This window comes from Puma concolor, chromosome A3 (genome assembly GCF_028749965.1).
Source record: "Puma concolor isolate L17-30 chromosome A3, mPumCon1.1.hap2, whole genome shotgun sequence".
Lineage (NCBI taxonomy): Eukaryota > Metazoa > Chordata > Mammalia > Carnivora > Felidae > Puma > Puma concolor.
The window spans coordinates 109,730,231-109,753,522 of NC_141669.1; the positions used below are offsets into that span (position 1 = coordinate 109,730,231).

Sequence of the window (23,292 nt, forward strand, 5' to 3'; positions counted from 1 at the left end):
CAGAAGAGAACTTTCACTCACCACCACTTGGTCCAAACTGCAGCACCCTCTGTAGATTAGGCCATCAGGCCCTCCCTCAACAAGGGAAACCACGTCAGGCAGTGGGAGTGGCAAATCTCTTCAAAAACTGGAAGCTGGTCAACTGGAGATCGATCGAGGGAAAGGGAAGTTTGTTTTCACCAAGACAAGGACAGAATAACGAGACTGCCCAAGAATCAGCCCCTCTCCGCAGGGAGTGGGAGGTCTGTTCTGGCTGCTGTCACAGCCCCTGCTGCAGACAAGCACAGTGAGTGGGTCCACGCTTATTTTCTTGTGATGTGTCTAGACAGCCACCTGGACATCCTCCTCTAGCCTTTCCCCCCCACCCTGACTTTGGAGGAACAGGAACCCTGGGACCAGGTGAAACCAAACCCTTCCCCACTCCACCCTTACTCAGCACGTCATCACAATGCACAAGCAAGGTGGGCACACAGACTGCTACTCCGAAAGACTGACAGTGCCTAAGATATGATGAGCACGGGAAGAGGTTCCAGCAAGGATGGATCACATCTGGCAGAGAAACAAAATTCTACTTGCCTAGAAACTGACCTAGGGCAGGCTCCTTATGGAGCAAGGCCGTTGGTAATTTTCCAAGCACTGCCGCTCTTTGCCCTGAGCCATTCACATCCTCCCCTGCCCACCGCCATCAACATCCAGGGTGCTTCTGAGTCTGCTGGGACCTCACGGACACACTGAAGATCTGAATTCAAGGATCCATTCGGATCAGCCTCTGGCCAACTCAGCAACTCGCTTAGACTCAAATCACAGGGTCTGTTTAATCGCCTTTAAAATATATCATACAGGAAGATTCCAAAAATATGAATCAAGTTACAGGAGAAGAAGCCCAGTAGGGAAAAATAAATACCATAAGAGTGACTTCAAAGTCCACCTGGGCAAAGTTAAATGTTACAGTTCACTCCTTCTACAAGTAAAAGAGACGCTAATTTCAAACATACACTGTAGAATTAGAAACCCAGAAAACACTATGGAAAACACTAAGAGTAATATGTTTTAAATATGATTACACAATAGCTACTAATATGCTCAGAACATGAAACAGGCAAATAATAATAAACATAAACAGGACCCAGGCTGCCGTGGACTTTCCCCGTGCACGGGGTGGCAGTTAGGTGGCAGTTAGGTGCGCCCGCTTGTAAAGGGGAAAGACCCAGGTGTCCCGTGAGCGGTCACAAGTAGGGCTCACAGGGAGGCGGCTCAGGCCCAGCCCTCTGCAGATGCACCCTGCTCTCCTTGACGGCGTGTCCGTCAGCTCCCTGAGGAAGCTCCAACTTGGTGCACAGGCTGACCTCCTCAGCTTGAGGAACGAATATTCCAGAATTCTTGGAATTTCAGGCACACCTACACCACTTTCACAAAAGCAAGTGGAACTAGGGCTGATTCCTGTCCTGGCAAGCTGGAGTGAGGTCTGCCTCTGCCCCACGACCCTGGGGAAGCGCTCCACGTGCTCTTGCCCTCAGCGTCCTCACAGGCAAGGCGCTCAGGACTCTTGCCTGAGGCCCCTCAGGAGGCTGCTGTGAGAACCTATAAGATTCAGAGCAGAAAACAAAAATCTTGGGGCACCTGGGCGGTTCAGTCGGTTGAGCATCTGACTTCGGCTCAGGTTGTGATCTCATGGTTTGTGAGTTTGAGCCCTGCATCAGGCTCTGTGCTGACACCTTGGAGCCTGGAGCCTGCTTTGGATTCTGTCTCCCTCTCTCCCTCTGCCCCTCCCCTGCTCATGCTCTGTTTCTCTCTCTCAAAAATAAATAAACATAGGAAGGAAGGAAGGAAGGAAGGAAGGAAGGAAGGAAGGAAGGAAGGAAGGAAGGAAGGAAGGAAGGAAGGAGAAAGAAAGAAAGAAAGAAGAGAAAAGGAAAAGAAAAGAAAAGAAAAGAAAAGAAAAGAAAAGAAAAAAGAAAAGAAAAGAAAAAAGAAAAGAAAAATCTTGACATCAGGACTGCATGACATTTATGAAGCAAAACAAGTGGGAAACACATCCACACACGAAGTGAGAAACTGAAGTCACAAGGGAGAGTATACAGTTTCAGCCACATTTTATTTCTCACACAAAAAATGGATCTGAAGCAAGTTATACCATTCATTAAGAATGCACAGATATATGTTAAAATAGTCTTTTGAATCTCGTCTGTACAGTGAAATATCTTCAATAAATGGGAGAAAGAAAAACACTGTGCATATATATAGATATAGATAAATAGACACGAGGTGGTGTCACATTCCCAGCTACTAGGCTAGGAAGCTCCTCTTATTTGACCTGAAAGCATGTGGGGAAATCAGAAGATAAAACCCGAGCTGACCCTCTGGGCTTCTTGCTGAGAGCTCTCATGAGCACCCAGCTTCAGCTTCCTGGGATGCCAGGACCCTCCCCACTTGGTGACCACTTCCACAAAGGAATGTGCCAGTCACCTCGATCCCAAAGATGGCCTTATTCAGGAGTTGCTGGGCCCCAGCCACCAAGCACCCCGCCACATGCCCACAATAAGGCAACAGAGACTACCCCTTCTGTCTCTGGTCTCAGGAACCAAGTTCATTCTTCAATGTGAAAACTGGACTTGTTACTAATTACCTCCACTAAGATTTGTGGGTGAGATACTGACTCATCTCAAGGACCAGCATTTAGAAATGGCCTGAAAGCTGTGGCTTTTTGGGTGCCCAGGACATCACTCGATACCCATAAGTAGCCTCTGGTGACAAGAACTTGCTCAGCCAGAAATCACAGAATACTGGACTTAGGAGAGAGCTCCGAAAACGAGGCCCCGGAGAGTGCTATGTCCTGCCCAGGGTCACAGAGCCACAACAGAAACCCCAAGCAAAAACACATTTTGTTTTTAAGGGGGCCTTGGACCTGAAAAAGAAAAGCCATGTGCTGAAACAGAAGTACACGCTAAGAAGAAAAAGTCACGTAGTGACTGAGAGCTGCAATGTTGAGGGAGGCCTGCCCTGTGCTGCACATGGCAGCCATCTGGGCGGACTGTGAGCTTTCAGGGAAGCAGGAGGGCTGATTTAAACAGAAACAGAATGAACCGGCCGCAGACCAAGGTGCTGAAGCGGGTCTCTGCACTGCATTTGGCAATGAGAACAGCCGTGGCACAGAATAAGCAAACACATTTGGGCACCAAGTTCTCTCTCCCATTCTCCCCTGCTTGCTGTCCTGACAAAGAACTTGTCTTCCCAAAGTCAACCTCACTCCTATAATCAGGCAGGGGAAAAAAATAATAAATCACAGTTTAAAAGGAAAAAGGTCCCTCAACGAAATACACGCTACATTTAAACTGGTCACATTATATTAAAAAAAAAAAAAAAATGTGCACTGAATCTTCAGAAGAGTCAAACCTCTAATCGGATTAGGTTTCCAGAGCTGTAAGCAGGATTCTGTGGTTTCAGTGGAGAAGTCATGGTACAACTGAAATCACTGCAAGGGATAAGTGATTTTTAAACCACACACACACACACAGATACACACTTGCCTTAAGAGGAGTATATACACAACACAGCAGCTACGTGGGTGGTCGGTCAGGCTAAGGGTGCGTGAACAGGAAGCTCCCTGCTCCCTAACAGGAAAGCCCCCAGAAAGGATTCAGCAGCAACAAGTCTACAGCCCAAACGTGAACAGCATCATCCCTGAACAGACACAGTTAGTCGGAGCCACCAGAGCCTACAGCCTGTGGGAGGGCTCGGTTACAGTCCATTCTACTGCGTACACTTGAGATATTACAGTGTATTTTTTCAGACTATTATAAATAATTTCTCGTGCTTTCTGGAAAAAAAAAAAAATCAAACGAAGCCTTCTTTCATTCAGTCTGTGATGAAGTAAGGTGAACCCTTCTCGTAAAGCACAGCTCAGGCTCCCCAGGGCTTTGTGGGCAGGATGCTCCTCCAATTAATAAGCTTGTGTCCCTCCAGCCTACAGAAGGCGACCGTCCCGTCACTCCAGCGCAGGTGTTCTCAAGAGGCCTGTGTGAAAGCTCTTGGGGAGCAAAGGCATCCAAGCTGTGCACCTCTTCCCTGCTGGGGGGGCAGCTACAAGGCAGGCAGGGGGTCCTCTGAACCGGTCAGACACAGACGAACGTCTCCACTCTCTGATGGAGCACCGAAACAGAAGCTCTGGCTTGGGAGCTAGAAGTACCCAGCAGACCCACCCCAGGTGGGCACAACACTGCCTTCCAGGTTAAAACTTTTGTATAAAAGACCCAAATGGTCTTACCCCTGTGACTTCTTTCCAACTCAAAGCTATGGTTTACCCACAACCCAAATCATAAGCACATAGACTGTATATATACAGATTGTTTTTAAATCCCACAAATAAAAAACACTCTACAAAAAAAACAAAAAACAAAAAAAAACAAAAACAAAACACCAGTGAGTTGAAGCCTTGTCATAGTCTGAGACACACCAGTGGGGCTTGCCTTGGGGCCCTGCCCCTCGCTCTGCTCACTCTTGCTCTCTCGGCCCTGGGGCCCCTACTCATCCTCCGTGCCGGCTGTCAGCATCCCCTTGTCAGCCAGGTGAGATCTGAGGGTGTTGAAGATGTGCAGTTGTTGATCTGGACGCAAGGTCAGGAACTGCTGAATCAGCTTGCTTGGGTTCGGGCCCCTGGAGGAGAACGTGAGGAAACAGCTCTGAGTGGGGGGACTCAGCAGCTTCTAGGGCCTGATTATCCAAATAGCTGCTGTTCCCTGTGGATTCTCTACTCGTGGAGGGCAGGGGGCCTCAAAGAATCCATTAAGGGCAGCAACTGAAAACTGCATTCATATTTGGGATGCTTTTCACTTCAACTGAGGTGTAGCTAAAATCTCAGATGTTCACCACACTCAAAAATCCAACAACTGGCTTCAGATGGAAAGGCGTCGTACCTGATAAAACTGGCAATGTACACGTTGACAAAGGTGGCCATCAGATACTGGCAGTCAAAGCGATCCATGATGCCGCCATGGCCGGGAATGGTATTGGCAAAGTCCTGTTAGAGGCAGGGGAAGGACTGGTAAGCCTGGGCTAGGCCCAGATCAAACCCTGCCCTATGGTCCCACCTCAGGGACCAGCTACTATCCTGAGTAGCTGAGGGCAAAAAAAGTAAGAAGTATGGACCCAAATGCTGAGGGTATAATACCACAAAATCTTATTATAAAATGTTTCTTTTGAAGAAAGATACAAGGTATATTAACAAATAAACTGAAAATCCAACTACAGTTGACTCTTGAACAACAGGGGTCTGAACTACAAGGGTCCACTTAAACGTCATTTTCTTCAGTAAATATAGTACAGGAATATAAATGTATTCTCTCTTCCTTATGATTTTCTTAATCACATTTTCTTTTCTCTGGCTTGCTTTATTGTACGAATACAGTATATAATACATATAACATACAAAATAGGTGTGAATCAACCAATAATTCTTCTGGTCAACAGTCACATGTGAGTTTTCTAGTACATGGGAGGATGCAGTAGGGGGGAATGTCAGTGCCTCTAACCCCTGCATTATTCAAGGGTCAAAACTATACTGAATTTTCTTGGAAAGCAATGTATTTTTATTTAACCTACCTAAATCTCATGCACGAGTGAAGGAAAGCACACATTAACAGTCAGGGTTTATAGCCTGGAATTTTGAAGGGGGCGGTGGTTGATGGGGTGGGACAGGAGACTGGGCTGGGAGACAGAAGAATAGGGAAGACGATTTTCCTACTTTGATTTTAAAGGCTCGTTTGAATCCACTTGCAAAGAATCCTCCAAAGGGGCCGATGAGCGAGGCAAAAGTGGACAGGGCGATGCTGTGGATCTGGAAGGGGTACATCCAGACTGTTGTCTGAGAAGAACAAGGGAAAATCAGTCAAGATGCCTTGTTGACATAAGTAACTCTTTATCAAATGAACTGTATTTTCCCTCCAAAATCAAAATGAGTAAGAAAAGTGGATTTTGTGTTTGTAAATCTCGAATATCTGACTTAATGGAGGACATTAAGTATCATACACTCAGTCTGTTGCAGTATGTTTTGGCTGACGTATGCGGAGAAAGTCCAGCCTCACACAAATTAGGTAGTTGAAAAAAGGGAAAGGTAGGGGCGCCTGGGTGGCTCAGTCGGTTGAGCGTCCGACTTCGGCTCAGGTCAGGATCTCACGGTAGGTGAGTTCGAGCCCCGCGTCGGGCTCTGTGCTGACAGCTCAGAGCCTGGAGCCTGCTTCGGATTCTGTCTCCCTCTCTCTCTGCCCTCCCCCACTCATACTCTGTCTCTCTCTCTCTCTCTCAAAAATAAAGACATTAAATTTTTTTTTAAATAAGAAAAAAAAAGGAAAAAAGGAAGAGTCTTTTAGCACTGTCTTTCAGATGCTTACGGGTATTCTCCTCTGATACTGCACCAGAACTTGACAAATGGTAGTTTCTTAAAAATTTGTCGAATGTGAGATCCAGGAATGAAATTTTTGTACTCTTAGCATTAAAATCCATTGGTCTTGAACTTTGAACGGACCTTTTACCCACACGTGACTGCTGTAATGCCATGCACTGACTATTTAGGAAATAATAGTTCACTAAGTTATGTAAATCTTCCAAACGTGGACACATTTTGCTATATATAATGTCAAAACATCATTATGTTAAAGTCATCATATGTTAAAATCACTATAAGAATCTTACAAAGAATCACCACAACTCTCATCAGCAAAGCTATGAAGTATTAAGAGCTCTGGTGGAAACCCTATGACACTTTCCCAAATACTAATTTTCACCTGGCAGGTGAATTTTATCGTTGGTAACAATCACCGTTAGGTGTTTTCCTTCGAGTGACAGACTCACTTTCGTCATCTTCAAGGAAAATGTTTGTCAAATACACAGGTCTGAAAAACCACAGCTTGTCGGTACTTTTCAAGTAAAAATGATGTCCCTATAAAACAGCAGCTAGTTCAGCTCATATCTCAAACAGGCACACGTGTGCTTTCCTTTAGGTAAACGCTGTACTTCAGTATTTACCAGAAATCTTTTATGCATCCTTTTCATACACAAGAGTATTAGAAAGATATGTATTCAAGGGTCAGGATTTAATAAAATGAATAGTTTTACTGTTTCAGCGAAGACACTCTTCGGAGGAACTCTCTTATTCTCACTGCGTGTGTGTGGCACGAAGAATCCAATGACTCAGTCCAGTTCGGGGCCAGAGCCCCCACTCATACTAACGCACCAGGCGAGTTTACCCATCACTGCTTGTGTACCCTACCATTCACAGCAAATTTCAACAACGTAAACAGGCAAATAATGTCATTATATTGTTATGGAAATAATCGTGACTTCACAGGCCCCCTGAAAGGATCTCAGGGTCCCCCGAGGATCCACAGAGCACAGTTTGAGAACCACTGGTCTAAATGAATAGAAGTGAGATGAAGTGTCTCCTTCTGCTTTCAGCCTGAACTGACCTGAACAATTCTCTGTCCTGGGGCTTGCAGCGTTGTGGAGGGAGGAAGCTAGGTTGTTGTTGTTGCTGTTGTTGTTGTTGTTGTTTTGAGGGAGTGGTCACTATCTAACCAGGGATAGCTTGCCCCATGCGAATGGCACGTACCAAGCCAATGACCGACCGGATCACCTCAGGAATGTTGTACTCCTGCAGACGGAAGAGGTCCGAGGGCTCACAGTCCACAGTGAAGCTGTTGGTGTCATTGTTGTACTCCACGGGGCAGACAAAGCATCTGTACCCGGACATCACATAGGACAGCTGAGGATGAAGAGCAGAGACGGGCAGAGGAGACCAGTCCCAGTCATCCTGCCTGCGTGGCAGACACGGGGCCTGGCTGTGTCCCTCACAGCGCCTAGCCTGCTCGCTGCAAGCTGTGCACTAAATCAGAGGTTCATATTTCCCCACGTGAGTATTTTGCCAGAATCTGGGAAAAAATTTTAAAAGAGGTTCATGGCCTGCTGAGGCTTCACACATACTTACCCCAACATCCAGGCCAAAATCCAGGACAGACCTGAAGGAATCTGGGCAAAGAACTACAAGAAGATTCCCCCCATTCAGGGAAGCTACGGTCCCTTTTTCTCAGCATCTCTTAATTTAATTCAAACGGGAGGCAGGTTGGCAGGGAGCGATATAGTGAGAGACAGCCAGTCCAGAGGAAAAAGGAAGAAGAAGAATGAAGTAAGGGAATCAGTACTGGAGGATGGCTGGACACCTCTGAAGAAAGGAGAGAGGCTGGCCTGATGGTCAGAAGCAGGGAATGCTCCAGAAAGGGTGGGAAGATCAACCACCCACAGGCAGGGCACAAATGGGAGAGAACCTTGGCCAGAGTGGCATGGCTCGCCTCACCTCCTACTCTTAGCTGCCAATCACTTGATCTTGAAATATCAAATGCGTGGACAAGGACGCTACCTGCTGAGTGTCACCATGCCTCGACATGGGGGGAGTACAGGTTCACACGGCCCTGCTCAACTGCCAAGACCCTGTTTGGAATCTGGCAGATAAAGGACAGCTGGCTCTGCCCGGGCCACTTACGGAGCATGCCAGGCTCATGCCCCTTGCAGGGCAAGGTTACCATTCAGTGGGACAGGGTCCTTGGCCTCGGGAGACAAGCTCTCTAGCCCTGGACAAGCTTTGAAGGTGGGCTGAGGTCTCTGTGCCCTCTCCCACCCAGCGGGAAACCACCACCTACCAGAAGGCCAAACACCACTGTAGCAAAGAAGCCCCCAATGAAGCCTTCCCAGGTCTTCTTCGGGGACAGCTACGGACAGAGAGCAAATCTTAACAAAGGTCATTTTGATAACTGGCTTTGGAACAATGATTACTTGTTTAAAACCTTCCTACTGTTAAAACAAACAAACAAAAAATAAACAAAAAAACCTTCATTCTGTTAACCACCTCCCTTTCTAAAAATAACCCCATGCTTGGTTTCCTTGTTCCCAGCCTGATATCCCTCAGTTTCCTTTCTGTCCCAATTAGTCATTCAAATAATTTAATTATATTATAAAATAGTATACTAATTAAATAACAACACTCAAATTCAGATCAGAGCCCCCAAAGTGTGCCTGTATAGTCTATACAATTATCTTCTCTAGGAACTTGTTCTTCCTTTCTGAATAGTTGTCAAATGTCTTAGTCTGGCTTTTCTCTTAAGACTAAACTATTGCAAGACTTTCTCCAAGATGACACGAAGACATACACGCTAGTGAGATTTCTTCTGTGCCAAGCTGATCCTCACCGTTGCCTCACAGTGGTGTTTCATGTTAGGGTGACCCACTTACCTTAATGAGTGGGGTCCGACCAAAGAAGAAGCCAAACATGTAGGCCATAATGTCATTACAGATGACGCAAGAGATGGGGACAATGAACCTAGGGAATAAACCAAAGTAGAAATCAACTCTCCTAAGATGACAATACCTCAGATGTCTATAAAACACTGCCATTCATCACTTCTGGCACCAAAATAACCCCTAAGTACTTGTTCTCCACTAACTAATAAGCTAAAAGAAATTAAACAGCAGATAAGCCATACCTAGTACCTGGCACACAGCAGACATTCAAGTGTTTACTGAACGACTCCCGAGTAAACGGAGGTGGTGTTCTCTAAAATGCCATTTGTTCTTTTTATCCTTACAAAGTTAATATAGGCACACAATACTACAAATTTAAACTGTAAAGAAAAGAAGGTTTCCTTGTTTCTCCCATCCCTATCTCCATTCCCCAAAATAACTGCTTTTAATGACTTCTGACTTTTCTTCTAGAGGTCATCTCCATAATTCTATGCAGTATGTTTCATAATTTACCTATTTTTTTTTTTTAACTATTTATGACTAGCTCTGATGAGGCCTACATTTCCTAGTGCTCGGCTGAGTGCACAACCACACCCCATATAGCTGGCTACCTTCTCGGCACCCGCCCCCCGTCCCACCAGCCCCACCATGAAACAGGAGGCTGTTCCCACACTTGTAACATCTTTCTGCCCTCCTCACTCTCCACTCTCTGGCCAGCACTTTTTTAAAATTTCCCCTATTTAAATTTCTGAATTTCACATACAGAAATCTCTGACTTCCTGGCCCCTAAACTACAGGCAGTATTTTCTGACTTCCTGTTTGTTAAGGGAGCATCTGTATCCTCTCAACACCACGCGATATTATTTACTTTGTCGAGGCTTCTAGCACATATTCTCTGCTCAACATATTTTCTACATCTACAATTAAATCTTGTAGTTTGAGTGTGAAAACCAACAACCAGAGATTTTAATATAATTCACTGTAGAACCGAGTGGCACGTTTGGCCCTAAAGATAAGGACTTATCATGAGCCATTCCTCGAAATTACCTGAAACTCTGAAAAGGAAAGATTGTGTGTCTCCCCAGGCCATTGCTATCATAGTTTTAAACATAATAATGCCTAAGGCTACCAATTATCTGAGCTAGTCTCTGGTCTAAGCACTTTACATATATTTACTAACTTTGGAGGTGGGTACTATTATACCCTCATTCTGAGATCTGGAAACAGACACAGTCTGGGATCTTAACCACAACTCCTTAACACTTCTAATATAAACTAGGATATGCCTTACCTTTTCACTAAGATCATCCAGTTTCCTTAGCCAGCCTGCAGACTTCTATAAATGCTGATAGATTTCCTGCTGAAACCACTGCATTTCTGGAATAATGTCTACTAAGTAACAACTATATCATTCTTTTGACACATTGCCAGATTCTATGTGCTAATAGTTTATTTACAATGGCTTATCTGTAATCATTAAAGAAATCAGCTTAACATTCTACCTCCCCATGCTTATTAGCTTTAGTATGAAGGGTTAGATAAAACTCTGAGATTATCATTGGTTGTTTTTTTTTTTTTTTCCTTCCAGGTGTGGATTCTTAGGCAATCCAAAGTTCTTCTATAGTTATTGATCTTTTCAGGTTTTCTTCTTCATGACTTTTGGTAGCTTCCATTTTGCCAAATCATGAAAGTTTCCTTTTGTTTTCAAACCTGTTGCTATACAATTGCATTATCTTTTATTCTTTAAATATCCATGTATAGGGGCACCTGGGTGGCTCAGTTGGTTGAGTGTCTACCTCTTGATTTCGGCTCAGGTCATGATCTCATGATTTGTGGGTTCAAGCCTGGCGTTGCGCTCTGTACTGACAGTGTGGAACCTGCTTGGGATTCTCTCTCTCTCCCTCTCTCTTTCTCTCTCTCTCTGCCCCTCCCCTACTCACGTGCACTCCGTCTCAAAATAAATAAACTTTAAAAAAAGAAAACTTTTAGAAATTAATTAATTAAAAATATCCATATGCTAACAAGCACATGTCTAATGTCTACAACATTAGTTTTTGGGGAACCTGAGTGGCTCCATCGATTGAGCGTCTGACTTCAGCTCAGGTCATGATCTCACAGCTCATGAATTTGAGCCCCACATTGGGCTCTGTGCTGGCAGCTTGGAGCCTAGAGCCTGCTTCAGATTCTGTCTCCATCTCTCTCTGCCCTCCCCTGCTTGCACTTGCTCTCTCTCTCTCAAATGTAAATAAACATTAAAAAAAAATTTTTTTTTAAATAGAACATTAGTTCTCAAAATATAGATCCTGACCAACAGTATCAGCATCACCTGGGAGTGTATTAGAAATCAAATTCTTAGTACTGAATCTACTGAAGCAGAAACTCAGAAGTGAGGCCCAGTGATCTGTGTTGTACCCAGCCCGGCAGGGGATTTTGATGTAGCTCAAGGTGAGAACCCCTGGCTTAGACTGTAAGCAGGGGTTCTCAGCCTACCTGTACATGAGAAAACCCACAAAATAAAAGGGAAAACCTCCCTCACTGACATCACTCACCAGATCATTCCTTCAAACAGGTTGTGGATAACAAGGTGTGACTGGGTTACAACAATCAGTAATGTTACATGCGTCCAGCCAAACTGCAAAAGAAGATATAGATTACATTTTACCTGTGTCTTTACCTTGAAAGGAACTTCAAATAACTGCCAGTAACAAATAGAAAACTGCCAGCAACAATAACAAAAACATGTAGAAAAAATGTCTGCTTCTGTACCTGTCTTATTGGAAGTAAAAAGATACAGAACAGGCATTTGGGAGTAACTTTGTCCCCCCGCTACAGTCCCCACCAAAAGTAGAAACCACAGGGCCCACTTAGTGAGCAAGTCTTTCTACGCTCCAAAAGCCTGGGTATGTCTCATTTTCTCAATAAGTGTTTACTAGGTGCTTGGGGCACTCAGTGAGGGGATGTTTTCAAGTTGAGGGAGCGATGTAGCTGGTAGGATATTCGTGAGCATTGCCTGAAGCTTCACCCTGAGCCTTACTTGGAGGCCACCTTCAGGTCCTGGTGGAGAGGTTGCTTGGGGTGTATTAAGTAACAGTGATTGGGTCTAGGTAGAAGCAGAGCCACCTAACTTAAATGGGGACACTCCTTCGTGCTCTAGGTTCTAGATGCAAACACAACAGCCTGCATTCCAGACTGTTGATTTGTCACAGAAAGCATAAAAGGCCTGCCGAGTTTCTGCAGAACTTCCCTTAAGCCAAGAATTCTGACACACATATACATTTTCCTTACCATGTAGAACTGCAGTCGATAATGCTTCTTGACCAGACTCAGTACAAACATGCAGAATCCTAGTTTGAGGAGCAGGAAGAGAAGAAGGGGCAAAATGAATCACACTCTGCATTATCTTTGTCCTACTCATTTCCTTTAGATGCATTAAGTGGTCCTCTGGCCAATCCCCTGGCAGCGGTTAACACGGGTACAACTCCAAAGCCTAGGGGGATAATCCTAGTCATTCCAATGACAGCAGGGATAATGGACTCCCTCAAGACAGTCAGAGGAAGGCAATATTTTTAAATCTTGCAGACTACACTCAATTTAGAACACTGTTCACCAGATAGGAATGTTTTGATCCTAGAGCAAGGGTCAACAAACAAAGGTCAAGCCAGCTGCCTGTTTTTACAAATCAAATTTTTTTGGAACACAGTCATGCCCATTTGTTTACATGTCGTCTGGGCTTCTCCTTTCATGCTCAAGGCCAGAACAGAGGAGGTGCAATGAAGACCCTTTGGCCTCCAAAGCCTAAAATATTATCTGGACCTTTAAGAAAAGGTTTGCTGAAGGGAGCCTGGGTGGCTCAGTCGGTTAAGCGTCTGATTTCGGCTCAGGTCATGATCTCACAGCTTGTGGGTTCGAGCCCCGCGTCGGGCTCGGTGCTGACAGCTTGGAGCCTGGAACCTGTTTCAGATTCTGTGTCTCCCTCTCTCTCTCTGCCCCTCCCCCACTCACACTCGCTCGCGCGCGCGCGCGCGCGCGCTCTCTCTCTCTCAAAAATAAATAAATATTAAAACAAATTTTTTTTTAAAAAAGAGAAAAAATTTGCTGACTCCTCCTGTCCAAAGTTATAGGTCTGGCTAAGGGAGACCCACCTGGTGTGGAGTCAAGGCCACCCCTGCATCTCTCACACTGACCCAAATGGTGGCAAAACAGTCTGCAGCCGCCCTCCCCACCCCCTTCAGGAAGGAAAGAGACTTTTACCCACGAGAGTGCTGGGCCCCTCAAACACAGCCCTGCCCAGAAGAAAGCATGTGGCTATTCTAGACCCCTGGCTCTGTGAGGGGTCACTCTCAGGGTCTGAGGCATGCTCTCTGACTGTGCTCAATCCCAGCAGACCTCTTGGCAGTGGATTTTCTATTTTACAGCCAGGTGTCATTCACAGAGACAAGTATTGCTATAAGCTGATCAAAAATAGATCAGACGGAAATTTAGGTCAGAACAAATTTCTCATGTGCCTCAAACTGGCTTTGAGGGCAACTATGAAAAAACAGGAGCATGAACACTTAACACTCAGATAAGACTGAGGTTAGATGGACACAGTGTTTGACTGTTTGTCAACTTCTAATGTATCTGACTAAACCCTCACAGTACCCCTGCTGTTTTAGCTCCAGATTATGAAAGGGATTCAAAGATTAAGCTCCCAGCTCCTGTGAAGTCACAGAGTCTTTTTAAACCCAGGTCGGTAAAATTTCCACTACACTGCAATGTCCCCCATGCGGCCACGCCCCTAGCGATAGCCGCTTGTTTTTATACCCAACTTCCTGGACAGTTTTTGTTTTGATCACACCGCAGAATCTCTGCCAACAAGAGAGTCAGGACAGGACCGTGTTATGCTGTCCTCTGACGGAGGCTGGGACACAAGGTCTGATGGCACAGACTGAAGTCCCCACAACTACACAAGGCCCTGGGTCCCATTTCTTAGGCAAGAGCTGCTACAGGGCCCTCAGCTCTGCTGCCCTGAACAGAGTTAACACCATCGAAACTGCGTGAACCAAGAAATTCCCCAACCTCTCCTCCACGGACATACAAACACAAGACAAACACAAGAACTGGTAAACCGCTGAATGCCTACCTATTAGATAGAGAGTAAAGGAAATGAACCGGTGGTATTTACTGAGAATCCGCAAAGGCTCCTCTCTCTGAACCAGAGTGAAGAAGTAATCCGTCACGGTTTCACCATAGAAGAAATAATTTACACACAGTAGAAAGTACCTGTAAAGGAAGACAGGTCACTGCTGTGAGGGGCACATGTGTCCGCTCCTTTACAGTGAGGCCGTGAAAAAGTTCCAGGGATCAGAGCAGCAGTCCACCTGCCCCTCGAGACCCTGGTGGCAGCTTGCAGAGGGACAAGCAGACCAGGGTTCCCTGTTTACTGGTGACCCTGTAGGTGAGAAGTTTATCTGGGAATTTGTGGCAGCTTCCACTCCCTCTCCATGTATCACAAATCGGGGGCTCAGTTTTTGCTCTTTTTGTCCAGTTTCCACACCTAATGTAAGAACACTCAAACCATAACATGACCTTCCAGAGTGTGCCTCAGCCTGCCTCCCCATCCTATTTCCACTCTTCCAGGAACCCTGTGCACCTATCACAATGGTTGACTCTGGCTTTGCCACCCGTCTGCTTTGTTCCTGTCTTTCCCAGCCTGGAATATCCTCTTTGCTTACCCATTTTTTTCACTTGTTGCTCAAATACCATTTTCTTCATAAAACCTTTATATAACCTAACATGTATCTGTCTCCCCCACATTTATTTCCATAGTATATAGTATTTCATCATTTCACTAAGCAATTAATTATGCTCTGTCTCAGAACCTTCCTCCGGCCCCTGGTTGGGCTCTGAGCCTGCTTGGGATTCTCTCTCCTTCTCTCTCTGCCCCTCCCCCACTCGTGTGCACATGTGTGTAAGCTCTATCTCAGAATAAATAAAGATTTAAAAAAATATATGCTAGTCTAAAAGTGGGGGTCACTGTGCAAAGTCTGACGGATCCAAATACCAAGGCCAACGTGTTCATGGATACAGCCAGTGTGCAAGTTTCCAGATCCCAGGTAACTATTATAAACACTCCTCATAGGCCAACCACATAAAATACCTGGGTCTCAAAGGTACTGTGTGAGCTGGTGGCCATCCCTCCCCGCCCACCCAACCACCATGCCTGTAAATACCCACTACAAAACACTTTTCATCCAAATCTGTGGGGCCCCTGTGGGGCTAGATGGCTTACCAGCTGAGGGTTCTAAACCAGGGCAGGTCATAGGAGTGGTAGACGTTGTAGCCAATAGTGATAATCTCATGGAAACACTTAATCTGAACACACATCACCTGCAAGACACAAAAGAATCCAAATACTTGCTGATTCCCCAGTTCTTACCATCTTTGGAAACAGAAACCCACACACAGGTCATGGGCCTTCAAGAAAAACTATCACATTTAAGAATGTCAGTCCTACAGGCCCTGTAGTGGCTGTAGGGCGCCTGGGTGGCTCAGTCAGTTAAGCGTGCGACTTTGGTTCAGGTCATGATCTCGCGGTCTGTGAGTTCGAGCCCTGCGTCAGGCTCTGTGCTGACAGCTCAGAGCCTGGAGCCTGCTTCGGATTCTGTGTCTCCCTCCCTCTCTGCCCGTCCCCCACTCATGCTCTCTCTGTCAAAAATAAATAAACATTAAAAAAAATTTTTTTTAAAAAGAATGTCAGTCCTACAGGGACTCCGCTCTCCTCCTCACTCTCACTCACACCGCAGGACTTGGCAATGTAGTCCTTTATGTCACACAGAGTAGATGCAATAGAAACAAACCCCTGAAGCTTCAATTAACTTTTTATTGTTGCACCTCCCTGGATTCAATCCCTTCCCTTTGACTTTGAATAGGAATACCTGAAAAGCCCCAACTGCTTTGCTCAGCAGTCAGCTGCTAGTCATCTGACCCTGTCCATGACAGTGGGAAGACTGCAAGAGCAGTGCTGTGGACTGGGATTTTTAAATGAAAGTCCTAAGCCCCAGAGTGAGGCCCTAGGAAAACCAGAAACAAACCCGAGAGTCACACAGAGTCACAGCTGGGGTCACAGTTTCATCAAATGGCTGAAATAATATCATCAAATTTTTAAGTGAAGGGAGATCTTTAACCACATACTACTGGCCTATCCCAGTGCCCCTCTGGTTGGCTCCTGACAAGGGAGAAGTCACAGATACTGGAAGGCAGATGTGGTCTGAGGAGCCAGGCCCGCCGCTGATTCCCAGAACCAACCACAAACCCCATACTCAAGATTAAATTAGACAAAATTAAAACAGCATGCAAATGGCACTTACAATGATCATTAAAACCATTGGTCCCAAGTAAATGATGATGAAGAAAAATGCAATCATGGCCAAAGTCAGGATGCCTCTCACCCACCAGTTCTTCCATCTAAGTTAGAGAAGAGAGAAAGGAGAAAACATGTTAGGAGCCCAGAAAGAAGCAAAGCACAAACCCAAGGGGGAGGGCTGGCAGTAGAGGTCAATCCCTTCTAGGAACACCTCCTTCACCTTGACAGAGGTACTAGCCACAGGCTGGCAGAAGCAGGGCCAATAGAGCCATTACCTCACTCCCACCAGACTCAGCAGGTGCTCCACGGCCTACAGAAAAATACACCCAGCTTCTATCTTAACGAAAGAATCAGGCAAAAATCCTGAGGGAAATGTGGTGCCTACTTCTGTATCTACTCGGATGGCTTCTATCCAAAGAAAAAACTGCATATTTATCCTGCGGCACAATCCTATATCACTCTGCCCCTGCATCATTATGGTGATAACAATATTAACCAGTGATTAATAGCTATCACAAATATGCATCTGGCACACTTATAAGGATTTTGCATATATTAATTCATTTAACACTCAACACTACTAGCCTTGACAGTGGAAGAATTGGACAAATCACATAGTTGTGATGTGGTTAAACTGATACCTGAATCCTGGGAGTGTAGCTCTAGAACCCATGCCCTTGACCACAACAGAACCTTTCAAAGAGAGACGTGCATGGGACACACACATAGAAACACTTTTAGATAATGTCTTGGGGTCTTATAGTTTGTGTTTTTAGTCTACACACATAGCTGGTGTTGGAGGACCAGAGTCTCAAGGGACCAACACTTTAACCCTGGATTCACTCAAGTTGAGATTTCTTAATTCTTCCAGAAGAATCTCAGGAATGTCCACAATGGATGTGTGGGAGAGGGAAAACTAAACTTTGACCATGAAACTTGGGCTCCTCTGTGGAAAGCAGTCTGCCCATCAGTCACAAAGCCTTTCACATGCTACGTCAGCAATCTTGCCCACCACCACCCCTTTGTTTTTTGGGGTTATTTTCCATCTTATTTTATATTTTATTTTTTATTTTTTACAGTTTACATTCAAATTAGTTAGCATGTAGTGCAACAGTTTCAGGAGTAGATTCCTTAGTGCCCCCTTACCCATTTAGCCCATCGCCCCCCCACAACCCCTCCAGCAACCCTCAGTTTGTTCTCCATATTTATGAGTCTCTTCTGTTTTGTCCCCCTCCCTGTTTTTATATTATTTTTGTTTCCCTTCCCTTTTGTTCATCTGTTTTGTCTCTTAAAATCCTTACATGAGTTAAGTCATATGATTTTTGTCTTTCTCTGACTAATTTTACTTGGCCTAATACCCTCCAGTTCCATCCACGTAGTTGCAAATGGCAAGATTTCATTCTTTTTGATTGCCAAGTAACACTCCATTGTATATATATATACCACATCTTCTTTATCCATTCATCCATCGAGGGACATCTGGGCTCTTTCCATACTTTGGCTATTGTCGATAGTGCTGGTATAAAAATGGGGGTGCATGTGTCCCTTCGAAACAGCACAGCTGTACCCCTTGGATAAATGCCTAGCAGTGCAATTGCTGGGTCGTAGGGTAGTTCTATTTTTAGCTTTTTGAGGACCCTCCATACTGTTTTCCAGAGTGGCTGCACCAGATTGCATTCCCACCACCACCACCCCTTTGTCCACACTTTCCTCCTCCTTGGGCACTGCACCTCCCAGCCCAGCCTGCAGCACCCTTCAAGGGCCAGATGTAGTTGCTGTTAAGCCCTAGATTACACTCAGTGGAGCCCTGAGCAGAAGCAGGGAGACTGTGGCCAATGCAAGTGAACAGGCCCACCCTGCACATTTTAACAGAAGTGGGCTCGTGCCACATGACTGCAGGCTGTCTGAGGGCTCCGGGTCTTCCACGGCACTTGGACCTGATGCGAGGCCCCCATGGGCATCTGCAACATTAAGCCAGGTTACCTTGAAGACAAGTTGGAAAGGGCCCTGTTGAGGACCTCTGGGGTATCGTCTGCAGAGGTGGATAAAGGAACAGCTTCCGCTCGGCTCTCAGTGTCCGATGCAGTCTCTCCATCTACCTTTACTTCTGACTCCGATTCCTACGTGGCAGAAAAACAGATGAAAAGTTAAAAAAAGAAAAAAAATGCCTAGTAGCATGCCGAGAAGTACATGCATATCATAGGAGATCTGTGGGAAAAGACCCCCAACAGGGCTCGGGGACATAGCACAGTCAGGTGACAGAACAGATGGGACTCACAGCGATCCCAACACTGTTCCGGCATGTGCTGAGGTGGCCAGCTCTGCTGGAAGTAAGGCATGCACCTGCACTACGGGGTGGGGGACGAGTGACAGCCACAACCTGCTCAATTTCCCTTGCCTTACTGGGGGCAGGGGAGGGAACAGTCCAGAACAGGGAGAAAGGGGTTCTTTTGCATCCACAGAAGGCAAAAGGGAGTCAGGCCTGAATTTCATCAGGACCTCATTCCTGACCCTGCCCTTAATGCCAGGGTCATTACCTATAAGGGCTCAGCTGCTGGCACCCAGGAAAACATATCCACCTCTGAAAACCCCTCTCCCCCAACACCTGAATCATGCAGGGAACAGTCCCTGCTCTGCCACAACATGCCGTGAACTCTCAGAGCCACCGGAGTGGCCCCAGAACCAGGCTCTCTCAGAGAAAGGCTGGATGCACAGGCTGTTGCTCCCCGCTGGACTCCCCAAAGTCCACAGTGTTACTTCCAGACTTCACAAGAGCACCCCATGAGGAGGCCAGCCCCAACGAGTGTAGAGGCCGCACAGTATCGCTCACCAGGACGGGCGTGTTGCCGTCCTTTCCCTGTCACTCGGTCCTGGGCATCAGCAGACCCTGCAATGTCACTCACAGAGTTGCCATCCAGGCTCCAGCCAAGTCAGGCAGTCACCCTGCTCGCCAGCCCCTGTGAGGGGACCAGAGCCATGCCAGCAATAGGCCCTCTATCTGAAGTACCAAGGAGCAGGCTGCTCTGAATCCTAGGGACCCTACTGCTACTCAGAGCATTTCTCTCTTACAGAAATTTAGAATCATTGCCGTGAGGAGAGGTGGAAGAGAAATCAAATCACTTCGAATTAGACAGAGTCTAACAACACTGCTCCGTATTTGCAGGGCCCTCAACAGTTGTAAGCATGTTTCCCATACCTGCGAACCTCAGAGTTCTGGAAGGAAGGGAAAGGAGACAGGAAGATCCCTACTTACAAATAAAGAAACAGGAGCTCTGAGAAGTCCAATGGCTGGCCCCAAATCCCCTATTAATCCTGGTCTTCTGACTTCTAGGTGTTCATCCCACTAGACTTCCTTTTATTTAAGTATCTTGGAATCCATTTTTTTCCTGACATCCGACACTTTATGGGTGAGGAGCCTTGGTTTGGGGATGGGGGAAACTGGGATGGACAAGAATCACCCATCTCAGGGGATTTTCCTGGACAAAAAATTTTTAACTTAAAAAAAAAAGAAGACAGCTGGCTTTGGTAAAGGATGTAGAGATGGTCTCCTCAGTAGGATGTGAGGGAAAGAGCCACAGCTTCTGATGACAGGGTCACTGTTCCTTACTCTGCCACAGCTGAGCCTGGTGGCGCTCAGTAAGTCACACTGGTGCCTCTGTACTTCAGTGTCCTCACCTTATAAAAGGGGGCCAGGAAAGGTCCTCCTTGTGAGGGTTCCCTAAAGAGATCCAGCCAAACTCCACCCAGGGCTATGTCCTATTCCACCATCTGAGGTTCCGAAACAGGGCAGTGCCTCCGGGATTACCCCTCTCCAGTTAGACTGAAGACCGAGGCATTCAGAAAAGCTTCCCGTTCTTTATGTTAACATTAACACCCACGTCCCAGCAGCAACCATCAATGATACGAAGTAACATCTAGATCTGACCCCCAAGCCCAGGAGCTTCAGCACGTGACCACCTGGGCTCTACCAGGGCCTCCCACAGATGCTCACCAGGAGCATCCAGAAGCCACGGGGACTGAGCTGGAGCCCAGCATGGGAAAGGGCATGTATCCAGGCGCAAGCGCATGTGCGAACACACGTGCCCCAACACAAGGCTATTTTTAACTTATCCATCCTGTTGTCAAGGAGACTCACAAAGGCTGCTGGTCTCCCCAGGCGAGGAAGGGCAGGAAGGAGCCTAGGCAGAGCCTCTGCAGGGGAGGGTAGAGAGACTTGGGTGCCGAGTCTCTCTGGACCTTCCATGCCCTTTTATGAGCATCAGCCCAGCATTGTGTGCTGCAATATAGCCCTGACTCCCCTCCTTCCTTGCTAGAAGGGGTGAGGTGCAGAGAGATACCCTGAGATGGGAAGTAGAACACAAGATAGCTGTTAACTGTGTTAACAGGACAAGAAGGGCAAATCCTGTGCAAGGGGCAAGGGCACAACCCAGAAAGACACGGACAGAGAGGGAGCAAGAGAGCCGGCTCTGTGGGCTCCTGAACCCTAGTCCCCATCCCCCCCACTCCCTGAGGTATAGATGTCACAAGAGAGCAGGCCAAGGGAACAGAAGCTTAAGACAACTTGGAGGTTACAGTGTTCTGGCTCCTCCCACCCCATGGGCAAAAGCCTTTTGCTTGAACCGCTAAGACCACCTCTTTGGCTGCTTATGCCTCTAAGTCAAAGAAGCCCAGTGCTGGTGGTGGCTCCCATAGTGGACAGGGAGGCCGAGGAGGCAGGAACCCGGAGCTCGAGTTCTTGCCCAGGAGAAAAGTGGCACATGTTGGACCAAGAGTCAGAGGTGCTGAGAGGTACACTGCCTTGCTCCTCCAGGGGATGGCAAGATAGGCAGATGGAGAGGAAGACTTTCTGCAGGAGGAGGCGGCAGCCAGTCAGGGAGAAGGGGCCCAGGACCTAGCTGCGATGCTCATTACACTCCTCAGATCTCTGGTCTTCCAGTGGAGAGAGGATCCCTTATCCTGAACAACTTGGAATGATCAAATGTCATACAGATGAAAGTCATGAAAACTATAAAGGGACTGAAGAGCAACACCACCCCCACCCCGCCCCACAGTATCCTGACCATGGCTTACAGGACAGGAGCACAAGAACCTTAAACACCTAACTCAGGCGACCTGGGTACCCTGCCCGAGGAGGGTAGAGTGGAAAGCACAAGGGCCATCAGGCCGTGCTGGGGCCTGTGTGTGACCAATTACGTGAGCTCAGCACCAGCCTGCCTTGCTTCCTCTTTCGCACCCTCCACTCATCCAATAGGCGGCCCCTCAACTCAAAAATGATCCACTTCCCAAAGCTACCGTGTTAGGGGGTGGCCTGGCACACGGAGGCAGCAGTACATACTAGTGCTCTCTGAAGTGGGATGTGTGCGACACAATCCACTGAAGCGTGAGAAGAAATATTAGGACTTCCTTCTATCTCCTTTGTATTTTTCTTTCTTGTGCATGCTTTATGATGGACCCAGCAGCACACATATGTAACTCAGTAAGTCCGTGCAAGCTGGCACACGTGGCTAAAACCTCACACACTGTCAGAAAAAAGTGTCTCAGCGGCCACAGGCTCGTTTCCCACCGTGCTGAGCATTGCCTGGATCATAGCAGGCACCCAAAGATTTGTTGACCCAATGAGCTAATGAAGTCTACTTGACCCACCACAGGCCAAGGCATCCGGACTGCACCGAGAGTGTGAAAGAACCCCCCTGCCTCCCAATGGCCCTCACAGCAGGACCAGACTTGCCCAGTCCCATTCTGGCCTTCTCCCTGCAAGGAGGGCAGCAGGGGGAGACCGCTTTGTTGCTTCAGACTGTCTCAGCCCAGCTCCCAGGCGGCCTCTCCTTCCTTTTCAACCCAAGGGCCCAGAACAAAGGCTAAGTGGAGGATAGCCTAGCTCTCCAATTTGATCTCAATCAACAGCCATCCTCCACAGTCCCTTAGCCAGTCCCCAAGGGGCCTGTGATGCTGATGTAAACAGGAAGCAAAAGAATGTTTCAAAAGGAAAGAAAAAAGCTCCCTCCTAGGCCCTTCTGATTCACTTAGACCCTGAAGGGAAAGCAGAAAGTCTGTCTAATGACGGACAGAGGCAATGTCCTGGGTACCAAGGGCTCAGCTAAGACCTGTTGACATTTTTGGAGAAATAGACGCTCAAAAGGCTTCCCCTACCAGCCTTCCAGCACCCACAACTGCTCAAAAGCAACCCCAGCCCTGACCTAAGGCTCAAAACAGCACAGCACAGAACCTTCTTTCAACAAAGGACAAGGCAGTGAGGGAGGGCCTGTGGGGAGCTGCGGAGTGGGAGGTGAAGCTCCTTGGGGCAGAGGCCTGGTGTTTCCTGGCCTGGGGAGGGACCAGCACTCAAAAAACTCATTCTCATTGTTATTCTCTAAGTAGACAACCCTACCTCTTCCCACTCCCTCCTAATTCCCAGTATTTCCTGAAGGCCTGCCTTGGGCTTAGAAAAGCTTACCAGGCAGTGTCCTTTTGAGGCTCCTTTTTGGTGGTCAGTGTCAGGGCCCACCCTCTGACGTTGCTATTCCTCAAGACTCCACAGTGACACCCACAAGTGGTGATGGTCAGAGCTTGACCAAAAAAAAAAAAAAAAAAAAAAGTGTGGCTGTGGCCAAGCTAAACAGGAGCCCTTGGCATTGTATCGACCAGGCTCCAGGCAGAGGGTA

General features: G+C 46.9%; 1 protein-coding gene across 2 annotated transcripts in view; it reads right to left on the reverse strand.

Moving 5' to 3' along the window:
• Positions 1-2,076: 2,076 nt before the first annotated feature.
• Positions 2,077-23,292, reverse strand: part of CDS2 (CDP-diacylglycerol synthase 2) — a 57,131-nt gene continuing 35,915 nt past the window's right edge. For both annotated transcript variants that reach the window (XM_025932397.2, XM_086701740.1), the window contains exons 2-13: positions 18,614-18,750; positions 16,635-16,731; positions 15,557-15,654; positions 14,408-14,547; positions 12,571-12,629; positions 11,835-11,917; positions 9,277-9,364; positions 8,688-8,756; positions 7,604-7,756; positions 5,741-5,860; positions 4,914-5,017; positions 2,077-4,653 (exon numbers count right to left, since the gene is read on the reverse strand). In XM_025932397.2, coding sequence (XP_025788182.1) covers positions 4,521-4,653; positions 4,914-5,017; positions 5,741-5,860; positions 7,604-7,756; positions 8,688-8,756; positions 9,277-9,364; positions 11,835-11,917; positions 12,571-12,629; positions 14,408-14,547; positions 15,557-15,654; positions 16,635-16,731; positions 18,614-18,750 — 1,281 coding nt within the window. In that variant the 3' untranslated portion in view covers positions 2,077-4,520. The remainder of the gene's footprint in view (positions 4,654-4,913; positions 5,018-5,740; positions 5,861-7,603; positions 7,757-8,687; positions 8,757-9,276; positions 9,365-11,834; positions 11,918-12,570; positions 12,630-14,407; positions 14,548-15,556; positions 15,655-16,634; positions 16,732-18,613; positions 18,751-23,292) is intronic.